The sequence below is a fragment of the Polypterus senegalus genome, chromosome 10, assembly GCF_016835505.1.
Source record: "Polypterus senegalus isolate Bchr_013 chromosome 10, ASM1683550v1, whole genome shotgun sequence".
In the NCBI taxonomy this organism is placed as follows: domain Eukaryota; kingdom Metazoa; phylum Chordata; class Cladistia; order Polypteriformes; family Polypteridae; genus Polypterus; species Polypterus senegalus.
In genome coordinates this window covers 5962614-5980549 of record NC_053163.1, presented here as the reverse complement: position 1 = coordinate 5980549, position 17936 = coordinate 5962614, and the positions used below count along the sequence as shown (strand labels likewise).

At 40.6% G+C, this 17936-nt stretch overlaps 1 protein-coding gene across 5 annotated transcripts in view; it reads left to right on the top strand.

Moving 5' to 3' along the window:
* The window catches only part of LOC120536611 (glycine-rich cell wall structural protein-like), a 51967-nt gene that overhangs the window by 2216 nt on the left and 31815 nt on the right, over positions 1 to 17936 (top strand). For all 5 annotated transcript variants that reach the window (XM_039765019.1, XM_039765018.1, XM_039765017.1 and 2 more), the window contains exons 2-9: positions 6876 to 6932; positions 9905 to 9970; positions 11988 to 12035; positions 12190 to 12237; positions 12346 to 12489; positions 15143 to 15172; positions 15280 to 15366; positions 17446 to 17487. In XM_039765019.1, coding sequence (XP_039620953.1) covers positions 6876 to 6932; positions 9905 to 9970; positions 11988 to 12035; positions 12190 to 12237; positions 12346 to 12489; positions 15143 to 15172; positions 15280 to 15366; positions 17446 to 17487 — 522 coding nt within the window. The remainder of the gene's footprint in view (positions 1 to 6875; positions 6933 to 9904; positions 9971 to 11987; positions 12036 to 12189; positions 12238 to 12345; positions 12490 to 15142; positions 15173 to 15279; positions 15367 to 17445; positions 17488 to 17936) is intronic.

Genomic DNA, 17936 nt, shown 5'->3' with positions numbered 1-17936 from the left:
CGCGCTGCCGGTGCTGTCCCTGTTCGGTGGTGCTGAACTGGGTAAGGCGCGCAACCGTGTTGGGAAATAACAGGCCAGCTAATTTAAAATGTCGTTCATTTCACCGGCACGATGAGTCACTAGTTTATAGCGTCCTTATTGTCACATAGAGAGTCCGGCGAATTTCTTACTTGCATGTGCTGATCAACGTGCGACACGTCGCCACTCTCGGGCGCCACAATTAAGTGACCAGAACGGTCTCGAAACTTCAGGAACAAATGTGCGCGTTGAAAAGGAAAAGCTGTCGGGACTCGATTTAAATATCAGTCTTCTATAAGAGCGACTCAGAACTCTGTAGGCACCTGCAGGGCATCTCAAATGTGCAGAGAAATAAATAACACGCCACAAATCAGCGCCTGCACTCGATTTACCACTTCACTTATTTCTGGACTCCAACATATGTGTGTCTGAGGGATGTCGCAGTTAGACACTTCACTTATTAAATTGTCCTCACTGAACACGAGTGGGCGCTAACTCTCCATGTGTCCGCCTCTAGTACAGTTGACTCCAATGTTTCTGGTGTCACACTAAGAAGGTTCATCTACGTAGGAACAAAATACACAAATTGTATCGCTTTAAATACCATCACCACTCCTAGACATTTTACTTTATAGAGACAGAGTCCTCAGAGTACTCAAAAAGGACATGTTTTTAACATGTAAAAGTATATTTACTGAAGACAAGCGTGTTTGCTTTTCTAATTTGACGTAATTGTGTTGTATGTAATAATAAGGAGGTCCACCTGAAAAAATGAACAAATAGGATTGTTTACTTAAGTTATTATAATTTGAAATGATCCTCTTTGGTGATATTTTAGTTACGTTGGCATAATTTTCTTATGAAAGCAATTCAATCCTGTTGAGACAAAACCATTCGATTATTTTCTTTTAACAGAAGCACAATCTGCCTTGGGTATTGATCTCTTTATTTAGCTACTGTAAATTAATCTTACTTAAAATTAACACTTGTTTAACACTCAAACCACTAGCTATTTTAACTAGGCAGAGTAAGTTGACTTCATTAAAAATAAACAAGCTTTATGCACGTGACTTTTGTGTATTTGCATAAAGATCCTCCCCTTTTGTTGCATTGTGGGCCAAGGGATCGTCACACCTTCATACAGCTAGAAAGAAAGCTCTGGGCTCTTAGGAAATTCATTTACTCCAAATCTATCTATCTATTTTCATCTATTAGGTTTATAGTGCCATTCTCTTATTTTTATTAAATAGTGTTTTGTAAATCTATCTGATATATAGTGCATTTCAATATATCTGTTTCTCATTAGTGCCTTTCACACCAATCTGTTATTTAATGCTTTCATATCTAGTATAGAGTGCCTTTTGCATCTCTCTATTATATAGTCAATTTCACAGCAATCTATTTGTTATATTGTGCCTTTAACTGTCTCTTACATAGTGAGATTTCCAAATCTATTAGTTATATGGTGCTTTCACATTCATCTCATTTATATCCTCCCACATGTTTATTTTAGTATAGTGCCTTTTATATCTATATAGCAATTTTTAGAATGTACCTTTAACATACATCAATCTGTGTAATCCTGCCAAATAGTACTGCTTTTCAGGCAAGATGTAATATTATCATTATGAATGAGAGTGTCCACTCACTCTAGTAGATACAGATGTGGCTGAATCTCAACTCTTCTGGATCACACATGGCATTATCAACAGAAATGAGGTTGGACCTCCGCTATTAGGGCATCAAATTTAATCTGTTAAATATGATGTTGGTGATATGCTGCTAATCATAGTCAATATTATAGATTTGGGTATGTCTGATCTTTTTTGTAGGTCATGGATAATATTACTGCTATAAAGAGCTTTTATAATAAACCAAATTTCCCCCTGGAGACAAATAAAGTCTAAAATAGTATAAAATATCTATCTATCTATCTATCTATCTATCTATCTATCTATCTATCTATCTATCTATCTATCTATCTATCTATCTATCTATCTATCTATCTATCTATCTATCTATCGTATACTGTATTTCAGTATGTATCTCGCTATCTAGCCATCTATTATCTAGTGCCTTTATTCCCATCTATCTATCTCTTTGTCTAATAGTTCTTTTCCTGTCTATATATATGTATTTATTTCTATATGTGTATATATCATTTTTTGATACACTGGCAAATTTGTTGTCCACCTTACATCACAAAAGCATCTCTTTTTCTTTGCCTCCTGTGCAACAGAATTTTTAATATTAAGATTACACAACAATTGCAGTCATCCAAAATAACAATTGAGAGTTTTGTGTTAAGGTGGGATGTGTGACTGAATGTCACCGACACCCAATATCTGGGTATGACATCATTTTGATGAACTATATTGGAAATAACTTTTTTTGTTTTTTCTTAATTGTTAAAGTCCTCTATGTCTGAGTTTAATATCCCTTGGCTAACACAAATAAGTCAGTTTTGAACCATCAAAACCCCTAAAATCAAGCAGATGCGCTTGAATTGAGTTCTCTTACAGACGTAAAGCCCCCTGTATGTTAAGTCAATGCTCTCTGATTGACGTTCACTCAATGCCCGTGAATCTTATTGGTCTACAGAATAACCAATCACACTTGGGTGCTGCCCAGCGCCGTTGCCTAGCCGACGACCTTTCTCACATCAGGTGTTTTTTTTTTTTCAGTGGGGTCAAAGGGGGTTGCTTGGGTGGTTTGCTTTTCTTTCCTGCTATTTTCCAGATTGCTGGCACCATTGTGCAGTGATATTCCGAGTCCAAGTCAATGTCACTTCCTTCACTGGTGTTAAGGAGCCACCTGTTTTGTAAAGATACTGCATAGAGTGTTTGAGAAGTCCAGCTGTTGAAATGTGTCAGGTAAAGATGAAGGCCGGGCCTTTCAAGACGTTTTCTGAAGGGTCAAAGATTTGTGAGGTTGTGAAATTGGCTTTGGACCAAACTCTGGAAAATAAAGACGCCAGGGTGGTTCTTCAGAGTGACGCCAGAGGGGAGCCATTTTTGGTCCTCATTTTGTCCACATGAAGGTTCCAAAAAGTGGCTTTTAGTTATTTAGTTCATTAATTTAGTTCCATAAATAAATAACCGTGAGGAGACAACAAGTTTGTGACGTACCGATGGGCTTCTAATTTTAACAGCACAGACTCACTTCAGGTTTTCCTGATCCATTAGCACCCTGCCAGGTCACCTACCAGACATTAAACGTTTCTCTTTTGTCCAAATATTGGGAGCCTTTTCGAAGCTCAAGGAGCCCACTTGAAATGCAGAGGACCCTTCACAGAATGAAACGGTCAAGAAATGACCGTATGAGGACCCCCCCACGATTCACCCAGTACGGTGCCACCTTAGAACCAGTATGCTTTAGGATGTCATCAGTCTGCAATAGTCTGCTAAATGCATTGAACATCCTGTGATTTTCTTCTCGACTGGAGACTATTTAATTTATTAGACATGTAAGACCCCCACAAGCCAAGTAGATCAGCCTCAGTCCATTCAGCGGGCTGTCGCACAAACGCGCTCTTAAAAACGGCACCTTATGGTTCTTTACTGGGTTGTGTGGTTACCTGTAGCTGCACTGCTTGTCCAAATGCCATTTCATCCTGGGACCATGAAGTTGGGTCTTTGTGCTTTGAAAAAACGTTTAATTGTGGTGAAGAAAAAAACCTGGAAATCTTTAATGTGTGGTGGGCTACCTAGCAGGACGCTGACAGGCCAAGAACACCTGAACTCGGCCTGTGTGATTGAATAATATCAGGACCCGTTGGCATTTCACAAACCGGGCACCATCTGTTCATGGCAATTCGGGGTGTGGAGTCCGTTAGGGAATCTAAAAAAATGACATTTATTTCTGGAACCTTCAGGTGGATGGACGGGACTTTTGACAAACAAAAACGGTTCCACTATGGCATCGCTCTGAAGAACGGCTGGCACCCTGACTTTTAAGAGTGTGGATGGATCAGTCAACACAAACCTTGACAGCTGGCGACCATATTGCTCATCTCTCTCTATTTAAAGATACAGTCATAGGAAAAAGTTTGGTTTCTCATTGGCTGAGCTTTCAAAATATACGACATGCCTAATGGAAACAGTAGGATTTCAGCAGTGACTTTAAGTTTATTGGATTAACAGAAAATATGCATCATAACAAAATTAGACAGGCACCCCAACAGAGATGTGACACCAAAACTTAGTTGAGCCTCCTTCTGCTCCTTTGAGCCTCATTGTCTTGTTGGAATATTCAACCTCTGCTTAAGTAACTTCACCTTTGTGACTGATGCCTGAACATTATCCTGAAGAATATGTTGATATCGGGTTGAATTCATGCGACCCTCGACTTTAACAAGGGCCCCAGTCCCTGAACTGGCCACACAGCCCCACAGCATGATGGGACCTCCACCACATTTGACAGCAGGTAGCCGGTGTTTGTCTTGGACTGTGGTGTTCTTCTTCCGCCATGCAAAGCGCGTTTTGTTCTGACCAAATAACTCAATTTTTGTCTCATCAGTCCAAAGCACTTTGTTCCAGTATGAATCTGGCTTGTCTAAATGAGCATTTGATACAACAAGCGACTCTGTTTGTGGCGTGAGTGCAGAAAGGGCTTCTCTCTCATCACCCTGCCATACTGATGTTCTGAATTGTAGAACGATGTCCAGATACACCATCTGCAGCGAGATGTTCTCGCAGGTCTTTGGAGGTGATCTGTGGGTTGTCTGTCTCCATTTTTACACTCCTGCCTCTTCATATTCCGCTCCTGTATTTTTCTTGGCCTGCCAGACCTGAGTTGGTTTAACAGTAACTGTGCCTGTGGCCTTCCATTTCCTGATTCCATTCCTCACAGTTGAAACTGACAGTTTAAACCTCTGAGGTGGCTTTTTGTAGCCTTCCCCTAAACCAGGAGACTCAACAATCTTTGTTTTCAGATCTTTGGAGAGTTGCTTTGAGGATCCCATGCTGTCTGTCGCTCTTCAGAGGAGAGTCAAAGGGAAGGAAGCACAAGTTGCGATTGACCACCTTAAATACCTTTGACCACTCATGATGGACACTCCTGTCTATGAAGTTCAAGGCTCAACGTGCTAATCCAGCCAAGTAATCAGCACTGAGCAGTGACAGGCATTCAAATCAGCACAATGACGAGGGGACACACATTTGTGCACAGCCAGTTTTTCACATTTGATTTAATTTCATACGACTAAATACTGCGTCACTAAAAATCTTTGTTCTGAAAAACACCGCAGTACTCCTAGGAAATGAAAGACACACCACCGTTATCTTTACTGTTGAAAGGAGAGTCAATTATCATGCAGGCTGAGAGGGGGTCCCAAACTTTATCATATGACTGTAATTGTCTCGTTTTCTTTTTTAAATGACTAGGGGGCTCAGCCCTCTGCTCACTTCACTCTCCCACTCCCGTGTTTGGTTTATTAGATATACAGTTTAAAATGATTGTTATTTTAATGGGAATTGTTACGTATGTATTATTTTTTCTTTTACTTTAAAAGTTTTGTAAAAACAATACTTGTCCTTTATTTCCAGCCTTGGGCGTGGTTACATCTCTTTCTTGCAGGACGTATATCGCTGCTCACATTGTGAAGGTGCGGTGCGGCTAAATGCACGCTAAGGAGATGCGGTCGGATCATCTGCTAGCTTTCTACTGCTAGCAAGCTGTCCGATCATTTTAAAGCCTGTACAGTTACTGTCCTTTTGCCAGTTCGTGTTTCTGCCGCTTGCGGTGTGGGGTTGAGGGGTTGGGGGTTAACTGTCTGAACACACACTAAGGAGGAGTGGTCGGATCATCTGCTGGCTTTCTACTGCTGGTGAGCTGCGTGTTTTGCTTGTCGCTTGTCGTTGTTTTAAGAGCTGTGAGCAAGTTAAAGTGTCTCTTGCGGGACTTCAAATTGTCTTCTGAGAAGATCATGTCTTGTCTCCCTAGTTTACCTCCCCAAGATGTTTTCTGAAACGAAATTTCAAATACCAAAAAGTACCAAAAAGGCACCATATAATAGTCCAATAGATATAAAAATTTTATTTACCTAATCCTGCCTACTATACCAAATACTATCTATCTATCTATCTATCTATCTATCTATCTATCTATCTATCTATCTATCTATCTATCTATCTATCTATCTATCTATCTAATCCTGCCTACTATACTAAATACTATCTATCTATCTATCTATCTATCTATCTATCTATCTATCTATCTATCTATCTATCTATCTATCTATCTATCTATCTATCATATAGTGCCTTTCCCTTCTATCTAACTATATTATGGTGCCTTTCTTATTCTATCTATGATAAGCAATGATAATTATCCAGATATTCCACGTCCTTGTAAATCGCACACTAACGTCACTATGTAAGCAGATAAACGCCAGCAAACTTGCCAAGGGGTTCAATGGAAGGCCAGAATGAACCAACAGAAACAGTCACCTCTGTGCTGAGCCTGAGATCCACGGCCTCAGAGGTCTCTGCTGACTCGCAGCTCCTTCGCGCCTCTTGGTGTTTGTATGCGAGTTTCACACGGCACCCCAAAAGGCCACGACATTGAGAGGAATAAAAGCCCCTTGGACCCCAGCCAGCCTGCTAGCCCAGGGACAGAACGTCTCCTGTCTGTGGTATCAATGAGCCTCTTCCCATTCCCTCGTAATCCCAAGCCGCAGGAGCTCGTGAAATTTAACATGTCGGTGTAGGAGAGAACGACACAAGCTGGCTTTTCTTTGCTGGTGCTGAACACATTGGGCTTCTGTGGGTGCCCAGTGGTGCAGCTCTGATCAGAAGACGTCTTCATATTTTGCGCTAGCCCACCATAATGGTGTTTCTGTTTTTTTCTCAATCTAGCCATCAAGCCACAGAGCGCTGGAGCTCTTGGACGACAGTTTTTGCCATCATACAGAGGTAAGGCTCCCATGTTGTTCCCCCGATTTTATGAACTTTAATTCAGAATAAAGACAGCAGTTTAAAGTGGACGGTTGATGTTACGCTGACATCTGGTGGGCTGGACTGGACGAGGACCTCTATGTGGTTGGTCAACATAGTGCCTTGACTTTGAGCAGAGACCTTGCATTGAGAAAGCTAGAATCACCAGGAGTATGAAAATCTGTGGTCTGGACTTTAAAGGAACAGCAGATGGGCCACATGTTCTTCTCAGGCCAGAGTGGCTGCCAGACCAGGCGTCATCGCACTTTCGCTCTCTGCTCACCCCAACTGCTTACAATGAGACCGTTAATGCACAGGGTGCTGCCTACTGCTGGCTCCAACACGCATTACACCTCTAGTACCACAAGTGAAAATCCCTGCAGCCAACTTCCAGATTCTCTTCTTCTGATACGGGGACACAAGTAACACAAATTCACGTCAACACTCACTCAGTCAGGCACACCTGACCAAGAAACCCAACTTACAATCTTCACATGGGAATACTTGAAAAGAGATGTCCAGGTCTTCAGAGATTTGAGGTGGTGGCACCGATTACTGTACCACTGTGGTGTCAACAAATCCTGATATTTACTATTGACTACAATAAGAAGAATAAAAACATTTGCAGAATTAAATTCAAGGCCCCAGTAGAGTGGAGCCTATCCCAACTCCAAATCAAGAAGAATTCCTTTTATGTGCCACCAACGCAGTTAAAGTCAACGTGGCATATGAGGGCGTCATTATGACATCTGATTTAACCTTAAAATAACAAGGTTTATTCGTTCATTTTCAAATCTTCTTAATCCAGCTCAAGATCACAGGAGCCCACAGCCTATCCTAGCAGCACTGGAACACAAAGCAGGACCCAACTTTAGATGAAAGTAGACACAGACTGTTAACATTAACGGGACCAAGGACCAGCATCAACGGTGGGCTGGCATTAGGGTAGCTGTGACGAGAACTCCGCTCAACAAGCTCGCCAATCCTACTCACCTTGATTCTCCAAACTAACATCAAGTTCAGATGTCCTAACGTCTCTCCTGCACTACTTGCTCACTTATTCGGTGTGTTGATGGTTGTTTGCAAGATGAAAATCTTTTTAATGCTTGTGTGAAATCGGCTCTTAAGAACTTTCCAAGCCTGTCTCCCTTGTTCTTGTTGGGAGAATTTATTTTAAACTAACACTAAACTAAGCCACTGTATTAATCCATCCATTATCCAACCTGCTACACTCCTAACACAGGGTCACTGGGGTCTGCTGGAGCCTATCCCAGCCAACACGGGGCGCAAGGCAGGAACAAACCCCGGGCAGGGCGCCAGTCCACTGCAGGGCACATACCAACACAATTTAAGGACCACCAATGCACCTAACCTGCATGTCTGTGGACTGTGGGAGGAAACCCACGCAGACACGGGGAGAACATGCAAACTCCACGCAGGGAGGACCCGGGCAGCGAACCTGGGACTCCTTTCTGTGAGGCAGCAGCACTACCCACTGCGCCACTGTGCCACCCCCACTGTATTAATTCCTTTCATCATTTTTCACACATTAATCACATCACCACTTGCTTAAACTGAAAAGCTTCGGCTCCTTCAGTCTCTGCTCATAGCTCATAACTCCCAGGATCCATTGGCATCCATTCCAGAATGAAGCGTCAGGTGCAAAGCTGGAACCAACTCAGAACAAAGCATCAGTCCAACACAATAATAATAATAATAATAATAATAATAATTTGGAGGCAGACTTGGCAACCTCCAGCACAAAGCAGGAGCCAAGCCTAGACATGGCCTTACTCCATCATTAACGCCTGTATTATAACATATTTGCAGAACATTCGGAGACCTGCTTAGTCAAATTCAAGGTTGTAGGAGACTGAAGCCTCTCCTGAATGAATTGGGCATAAGTGAGGAAACAACCCTAGATTGATTGTAGATTATTAATAATAATAGCATCAAACCTGCTTAATCTACTTCAAGGTAGTGGGGTGATGCTTTACTCACCAGGCCCTCCCCAGCATGTCTTTGACCTCCTTTTGTCCTCACGGCTGCTCGTTTCTGCAGTTTGTTCTTATTAGTTTTAGTTACCTGTGACTCCTTTTACCTAAGGTGCCCAGTCCAAAGCTAGTTCATGCTTTGTGCCCAATACTGCAGGGACAGGCTCTGGTCCCCCATACAACTGAAATGTATTAAGCATTATTGAGAATGGATCACAAAATTGTAATAATTGTTATGTTCAAATGGATTCACTAGAAAAAAAAACTAAAACCCAGTCTAATAATATTCACAACAGGGCTTTCAAAGTTCTAAGGCGTTATTCCCCCCTGTTTACAGAAGCCCAGATGTCATGGAGGCAGAATGTGCCATCTGTTCTTTATTTCTGCTCTTGACTCATAACAGGAATATTTGTTGTTAGGTGTTAGTGATAAATATATAGATAGACCTTACTTAATTTGTCCCATGTGGTAATTTAGCTTATTTACAGAAGCTCAAGAAACAGAAATAAATAAAAGCAGAGAGGGAGCACAGCGCTTCTGTAAAAGGCGTTTGCCTTTTTTTCTAAATGCCAGCCACTTAAGTATCCTTGTATGGGTATTCATAAGCTCAACATGGAAATATTACAAAACACCTTGTAATATAGTGAGTCCTGAGGCAGTACATACATATATACATATATATACACACAAATACATATATACACACTGTGGTGGGCTGGCGCCCTGCCCGGGGTTTGTTTCCTGCCTTGCACCCTGTGTTGGCTGGGATTGGCTCCAGCAGACCCCAGTGACCCTGTAGTTAGGATAGAGCGGGTTGGATAATAGATGGATGGATATATATACACACACACACGCATATATATATATATATATATTCATTTATTTATTTTTTAAGTTTGTTTCAGCCTGACAAAAAAGTGATATTTTTTCAATGGTCCTTCTTTTTGTCACCCATAGCTGCTGCTGGCGGGGTGCAGCCCAGAAACGGACTTGGGCTCGGGCTTGGAGGAGCTAAAGCTGGAGGTAAGAAACTGGAGGTGACATGAGCCGTCTGGAGTGGTCTGCACAGTTTTAAGAAAGAGGAGTCGTCCCACCTTGGCGGTTATTTAGTCTTAGAATATCAGAATGTTACAATAAGCAGTCTACATTTGACCAGGCGAGGACTCATCTGTGTGAACGCTCTGGAACGTCACCAGTCATTACATCCTTCTAACCATCAAATATTGCTATTGGTCTGCGGCTCTGAAATATAATGGTAATTTAATTGCCTATACATGTTCATGCTCATAAAAATGGACGTCCTGGAAACTCCTGCTCTAATAATTGGGGTGACATCATTAATATGATTTTCCTTTGGGTATTATATGACTCTTTTAATATACAATAGAAATGCTGGTTCTTCAACTTTTATTTTTAATTAATAAATGCTCTAGAACCTTTTGCATTAATAGCCACGATATGTGAATTTTCTTCACTCATTATATACTTCCATCTGTCCATACCTATTATTCATAACTTGCAACATTATTATGAATGTCCTAAAACCTCTGCTGTTAGACATCACTGTACAATTGGGAAGAATTTGCTAGACCCTTGTTCTTATATACCACACCAGCAGGGTGACACAAAGGCTGCCACCGCTCTCCCAGAGTTTGGGGATAAAATCCCACCTCAGACACCGTTTGTGTGGATTTTTATACATTCACTGCATGTCTGGGCTTTAAGTGATAGGCTAACTAATGGCTCTAAAGTGGTCTCATATGAGTGAGTGTGGGTGGGCATGGATGTGCCATATGATGGATTGGTGGACCGTTCAGGGTTAGTTCTTCTGCTGCTTTTTGGTTCACACTTTATCAAGTACGTCACCAACATGGATGTGTTTGACTCTCTGTCTAATCCTGCCAACTACACTATCTATCTATCTATCTATCTATCTATCTATCTATCTATCTATCTATCTATCTATCTATCTATCTATCTATCTATCTATCTATCTATCTATCTATCCATCTATCTATCTATCTATCTATCTATCTATCTATCTATCTATCTATCTATCTATCTAATCCTGGCAACTACACTATCTATCTATCTATCTATCTATCTATCTATCTATCTATCTATCTATCTATCTATCTATCTATCTATCTATCTATCTAGATGCATTTTGAATCTCTGTTTGCACCTACCATCTTTGCAGTTCTGAATATATCTTTAGTCTTCTGCTGCTGTGTCTAATGCTCGACATTATAAATGTATTTGTGTGATTCTCTCTTCTTCTGGGTCATGACTGGCATTATGAATTTTGATATGGCTGAACCTCTGCTTTAATGCATCACGCTTGATATTAGCATTATTGATGCAGATGATTCCCTGGATTATTATGGGGGGTGAGGTGGATCACACTTGTCTTTATGGATATAGAGAGCTCTGAACCTCTTCTTTTATGCATCATGCTTGACATGATCAATATGGATGTGTTTGATTTCCTGCTCTTACTGATCTGGTTTGGCATTATCAAATGAATACGGCAAGATCTTCATCTACAACTCTCCTTAGAATACATGGTGGATGAGGATGGCTTGACATTAGGATGCCCATTTTGCCCCAGTGTTTGTGTATCAGATGCTCACTTCTGTTCCTCAGAATTAGTCATTTGTTACTTATGAAGATAAACCTGAAGGAGACTAAGTAAGATGGCCGTGCTCTAATGGCATAGCCTGATGCTGTAGTACCATAGCTTGGCCACCAAGGTCTTGCACTTTTCAGCCTTTATGGACACCCCTGTAACAGGCCCCCCTACACCGTGAACCTGATGACATGTGTTCCTAATTGTTCCCCTCTTGTCCTCAAATGTCAATAATCCTGAAGCTGTCTGTGTTTATAGTTTGAAGCTTGGTTGACAGGGAATCGTGTCGACATGAGTGTTTTCTTTTTTATGATTCCATTCCAGTTGGCCAAGAAGATATTACCTCAGTCACAACACCCATTTTACAACCTGGACGGCTACCAACCTAATCACGTTTGTTTTTCCTTCCAGCTGCTGGTCTTGGACTGGGACTTGGAGCCAAGCCTGGCAAGGTTGGAGGTAAGTCATGAGAGGACAGATGGAGCAGAGGGTGATCATCTGCTATTACTGGGCGCCACCAGTCACTTGAGCCAATGTGGGCAAGAAGTGCCAGCTTTGCCAAGTCCCACAGTAGGTGGCTTTATATTCACTACATCTATATTCTCCTGTGCAGGTCGCTTCCCTGGATATGGCGCACGAGGCTACCCTCAGCAGAGTTTGGGTAAGTAAAGGCCCTTCAGCTTCTTGGAAAGAAGGAGTGGATATCAGCAACACACTAACTGCAGCCAAGATGGAGGCACCATGACCTCAGTTTCTGTTTTCTCGTTAGGTGTTTTAGGGGCTGGCCTTGGAGCTGGACTTGGAGGTGGACTTGGAGCTGGACTTGGAGGTGGACTTGGAGGTGGACTTGGAGGTGGACTTGGAGCTGGACTTGGAGGTGGACTTGGAGCCGGTGGAAAGCCTCCAAAAGCAGGTAAGTGTGTCTGAGGAGTGTTTGCAGACTAGTCTGTCAGAGGCATTATGTTGAGTGGCAAAAGCATTCATCAGAGTTTACCAAAGTATATAAATGTAATGAATACATCGTCTTTCACTGTCCACACTATCACAAGGCTCCTTCCTAATAAAGTAAACTAGAAACTGCTCTGAGAACAAAAGGAGTGTCAGTCACATAAAAAAGAATTCAGGCTTTCAAATTTAAAATCGAGAGAAGTGTAAAATGCCCAGCAGGATTCCATGTCTGTTGTTTCTGGGGATCCACTGCCTGAAAATTGATGAAGGGTTTGAAATCATATTAACTGTTGTTATCATCTCAATAATTCATTCAGACTGGTAAGAAAATAAACTTAAATTAAAAGGGTAAAATATTCCTGGGGCAGTAATAGGGTACGGAGCCAGTGCTGCTTCCTCAGATCTCCAGGAGACCGTCTGTGTGTGTGTGTGTATCTTGTGTTTGACTCTCTCATCTCATAAACACTCTTAACACAATCAATATGGATAAGTCTTAGCTTCTCCTCTTATGGAACACATTTAATATTATCAATACGGATGAATCTGATCTTCTACTCATAGGGTTCACCCTTTAAATGATCAATATGGATGTGTCTGATCCTCTACTTGTATTGATCACATTGGGCATCACCCTTAACATTGTCAATATGGGTGTTTATTAAGCACATTTGACATCATCAGTATGGCTGAGCCTTATGTCTGATTCCCCACTTCTATAGATTACATTTGATATTATCATTATAGTGAAAAGTCGAGCAAAATGACACATTTTATTGGCTTACTAAAAAGATTACAATATGCAAGCTTTCAAGGCAACTCAGGCCCCCTTTTCAGGCAAGATGTAATATTATCATTATGAATGAGAGTGTCCACTCACTCTAGTAGATACAGATGTGGCTGAACCTCAACTCTTCTGGATCACACATGGCATTATCAACAGAAATGAGGTTGGACCTCCGCTATTAGGGCATCAAATTTAATCTGTTAAATATGATGTTGGTGATATGCTGCTAATCATAGTCAATATTATAGATTTGGGTATGTCTGATCTGTTTTGTAGGATTATATTACTGCTATAAAGAGCTTCTATAATAAGCCAGATTTCCCCCTGGGTCCCCATGGTGCCCTCATTATCCAGGGAGGTAGCCCCCTCGTGGCCCAGGAGACATATAGACCACCTCCCGGTCCTTCCAGGCATCCCGGCTGGGTCTGGCCACCAGCCTCCTGCCACACTATCTATCTATCTATCTATCTATCTATCTATCTATCTATCTATCTATCTAATCCTGCCTACTGTACCAAATTCTATCTATCTATCTATCTATCTATCTATCTATCTATCTATCTATCTATCTATCTATCTATCTATCTATCTATCTATCTATCTATCTATCTATCTATCTATCTATCTATTCCTGCATACTATACCATATTCTATCTATCTATCTATCTATCATTTTATCTATCTATCTATCTATCTATCTATCTCTATCTGTCTGTCTGTCTATCTAATCCTGCCGACTATACCATTATCTATCTATCTATCTATCTATCTATCTATCTATCTATCTGTCTGTCTGTCTGTCTGTCTGTCTGTCTGTCTGTCTGTCTGTCTGTCTGTCTGTCTATCTAATCCTGCCGACTATACCAATATCTATCTATCTATCTATCTATCTATCTATCTATCTATCTATCTATCTATCTATCTATCTATCTATCTATATTTTGAATCTCTGTTTGCACCTACCGTCCTTGCACTTATGAATATATCTTTAGTCTTCTGCTGCTGTGTCTAATGCTCGACATTATAAATGTATTTGTGTGATTCTCTGTTCTTCTGGGTCATGACTGGCATTATGAATATTGATATGGCTGAACCTCTGCTTTAATGCATCACGCTTGACTTTATCATTATTGATGCATATGATTCCCTGGATTATTATTATTCACACTTGACTTCTAGTATGTGTGTATATTGGTGGAGCAGTTTAATGGACTGGCACTTCATCCTGGGGAAGTTCAATCCTTGGGCCCAGTGTTGACAGGATAAGCCCCCCGTCACGCCGGATTAGATTAAACAACTCTGCGCATGTTTTCATAAACTATCATAGACTGGCGCCCCCTGCAGGATGTCTCCCTGCCATCATGTCAGTCATCCAGTGCTCAGATTAGTAAAACATAATCTATGATGGATTGGTGTCCCTTACAGGGCAACTTCCTAATTAGCTCCTGATAGTACTAGATGTGTGACAGCTCATTTAAAGGATAAAAGTTAAATAAATTCACATCAACTTCTCATACCTTCAGTGTGTGTGTGTGTGAACCAAAAGGAGGCCAGCAGAGGACAAGAGGCCTTTAGAAAAATTATAAGGCTTCAGAGACTCCATTCATCTCAAAGTGATCTTAGAATTTCTGCAAAACAATGAGAGTTGTAATTAGTATTTATAGAAACGAAGAGATGAAAGGCACTATAGAAGTACAACAGATAGGAAAATTACTTAATTTGATAAATACAATCTTAAATGCGTAGAAAAGGCATTATATAAAATAGATAGATAAGAAAGGCACTATATAATATAGTAGCCTACTATAAATTACCTTTTTTTTTAATTCTGTAGGCTATGGAGTGCAGCCAGGCTATGGTGCTGGTAAGTTGCCTTTTTCCTTTTTTGCAAAATAAATATAGTTTGGTTTTCTTTTGTCTGCCTTTTAAACTAAACCTTGCTAAGTAAATTATTTTACTTTATATTTGCAGCTGCTGGTCTGGGCGTCCCAGGTGCCGGTCTTGGAGCCGGGCTAGGGCTTCCCGGAGCTGGACTGGGAGCAGGCAAACAGAAACCAGGTAGGAGCCCCCAAACGAGTCTAAGTTGTGAAAAGCAAATCTCAGGACTTGACATCGCATCTGTTCTGCCAGAGTTCTAGGAATCTATCTATTATATAAAGCCTCTCTGTATGTATATATATATATATATATATATATATATATATATATATATATATATATATATATATATATATATATATATATATATATATATATATATTCATTTTTCTTATATAGTTCCTTTCTATCTGTTTGTATATTATATTGAACCTATTCCTATCTATCCATCTATTACTCTATGATGTTTTGCCTTATAAATATGTCTGTTACATATACAAATGTATTTTAAATACAGCATTTTTCTGTCTATGCAATCCTGCCAACTTCACCAAAATACTATACAGTATATTGCGTTAGGCAAAGCGATTCATATCACTTTGAATTCTTAGCGAAACTTATTGTTTTGCTTTGCAAATAACTTCATGAAATAAATGGTGTGTCACCACAAGTGAGATTGGTGCCATTACCATCACCTGCAGCCTGTTTCTTCTTTTGTAAGAGTGCTGTAAAATGTATTATGGTCCAGAGTGCTGATAGTGGAAAGCTCAGCTAGAGAACACGTATGTGCAAACATTTCTCTGTCAGTAAAATCCATCGGCCTGGGTATGTGGCTGCCAGTGAGATGGATCAGCTGATGGAGTTGGGGAAGGCGAGTGCAGATGGTTATCTCTGAGCCCAATCAGCAATGTGAGGAGCGGCCAGTAATGTGTATACAGGAGCAGGGGGCGCTTGAGCCGGATAAGAGCACGTGGAGCCACGTCAAAGGAGCCGGGGAACATCTGGGGGGGAAAGTGAGAATGATTTCGGCTGCAACATAAACCTTACAGATCGATTTTCCTTGCTTTCCATTTCAAAAATCTCATTTTGGTGAGATTCTCATTTCACAGTTGCAGAATTTTAAGAGCAATTTTTCCAAACTGTATATAAAAATGAAACTCCACTGATTTGCTCATTACCATTTTATAAAGTATTAAGCTACAAGTATAATCGTGAAAACTATACCATACTACCGTATTTACTCGTGTACCACGCGTCCTCGTGTAAGACGTGCACCCTAATTTTTACAAAGAAAATCACAAAAATCGTTTTGCCCCGTGTATGATGCGCATTATGATTGTATAGGAAGCGTTTAGAGAGAGAGAGCACGAGTGCGCGAGCAAGAGAGAGCATGAGCGAGCGAGCGAGCCCAAGCAGAAGAAGTAAACATTATAGAATTACATTTCCTCGTATGACACGCACCTGATTTTCTAATGCTAATTTTCGGGAAAAAAATGTGCGCGTGGTATACTCGTGAATACTGACATATAGCTTTATGTTATACAGCATCTATCTATCTATCTATCTATCTATATATCTATCTATCTATCTATCTATCTATCTATCTATCTATCTATCTATCTACAACAACAACAACAACAACAACAACAACATTTATTTATATAGCACATTTTCATACAAAACAGTAGCTCAACGTGCTTTACATATTAAAGAATAGAAAAATGAAAGACACAATCTAATCCTGCCGACTGCGCTAAAACATCTATCTATCTATCTATCTATCTATCTATCTATCTATCTATCTATCTATCTATCTATCTATCTATCTATCTATCAAAACAGAGAACATTACAACAGCAACACACAATGACATTGCATGTCACGGGTCCTGATCCTTAAACCAGATGTCACCTCTGACTGATTTTGTCACCCTGACCAAGTCACGTAAAGTGCCTGTGCTGCTATTATAAAAACAAAATGAATTTGAACAATGGTGCTGTTTTGAGACTTTGTACCTTAAAAAAGGGCTAAAAATTTAATAAAGTTGTAATAAGAGCACTCAGAAAAATGACAGCATTAACTGTAACGTTTACAGATGATCCGAAAATGTGGTTTGTCTGTCTTAATAGCACACAACTTAGACCTTTGCTACTCGCAGTGTCTGCAGGGTCCACCGCCAAGACCTCCATGCTTTGTGTCATGTGCATCAGAATGGCTCAGAGGCCTGTTAACGGTTTTTCTCCACTCTTCCTCTTCTAGGGTATGGAGCGGGTGCCTACCTTGGCGCAGGACTAGGAGCAGGTGGGTTCAACATACCACTTTTATCACTCAAGTGCAGGAGGCTTTAGGGGGTCCTTTTCATTTAAAGTGCTGTTTTAAATCTTTTCTCAAGATTGGATTTGACTGACAGTCCAACCAACCCACAGGATTTTCTCCCGTTGACATTTTCACATTTTATTTATTATGGTCAGCACAGAACAAAACCTGTAATGTTAAATTGCTAAACAAGAGCACTAGGAGATGAAGAGGTGACCTGACTGAAGAGTTTAAAATTATGAAAGAAATTAGTGCAGTGGATTGAGACGGTTGAGTTAAAATGAGTTTAACAAGAACACGGGGGGCTATCAGTTGGAAGTTTGTTAAGCGTTGAATTCAGACAAACATCAGGAGGTTTTTCTTCACAAAGAGACCCGTAGACACATAGAATAAGTGATCAAGTAGTGTGGTGGAGAGCAGGACTTTAAGGACTT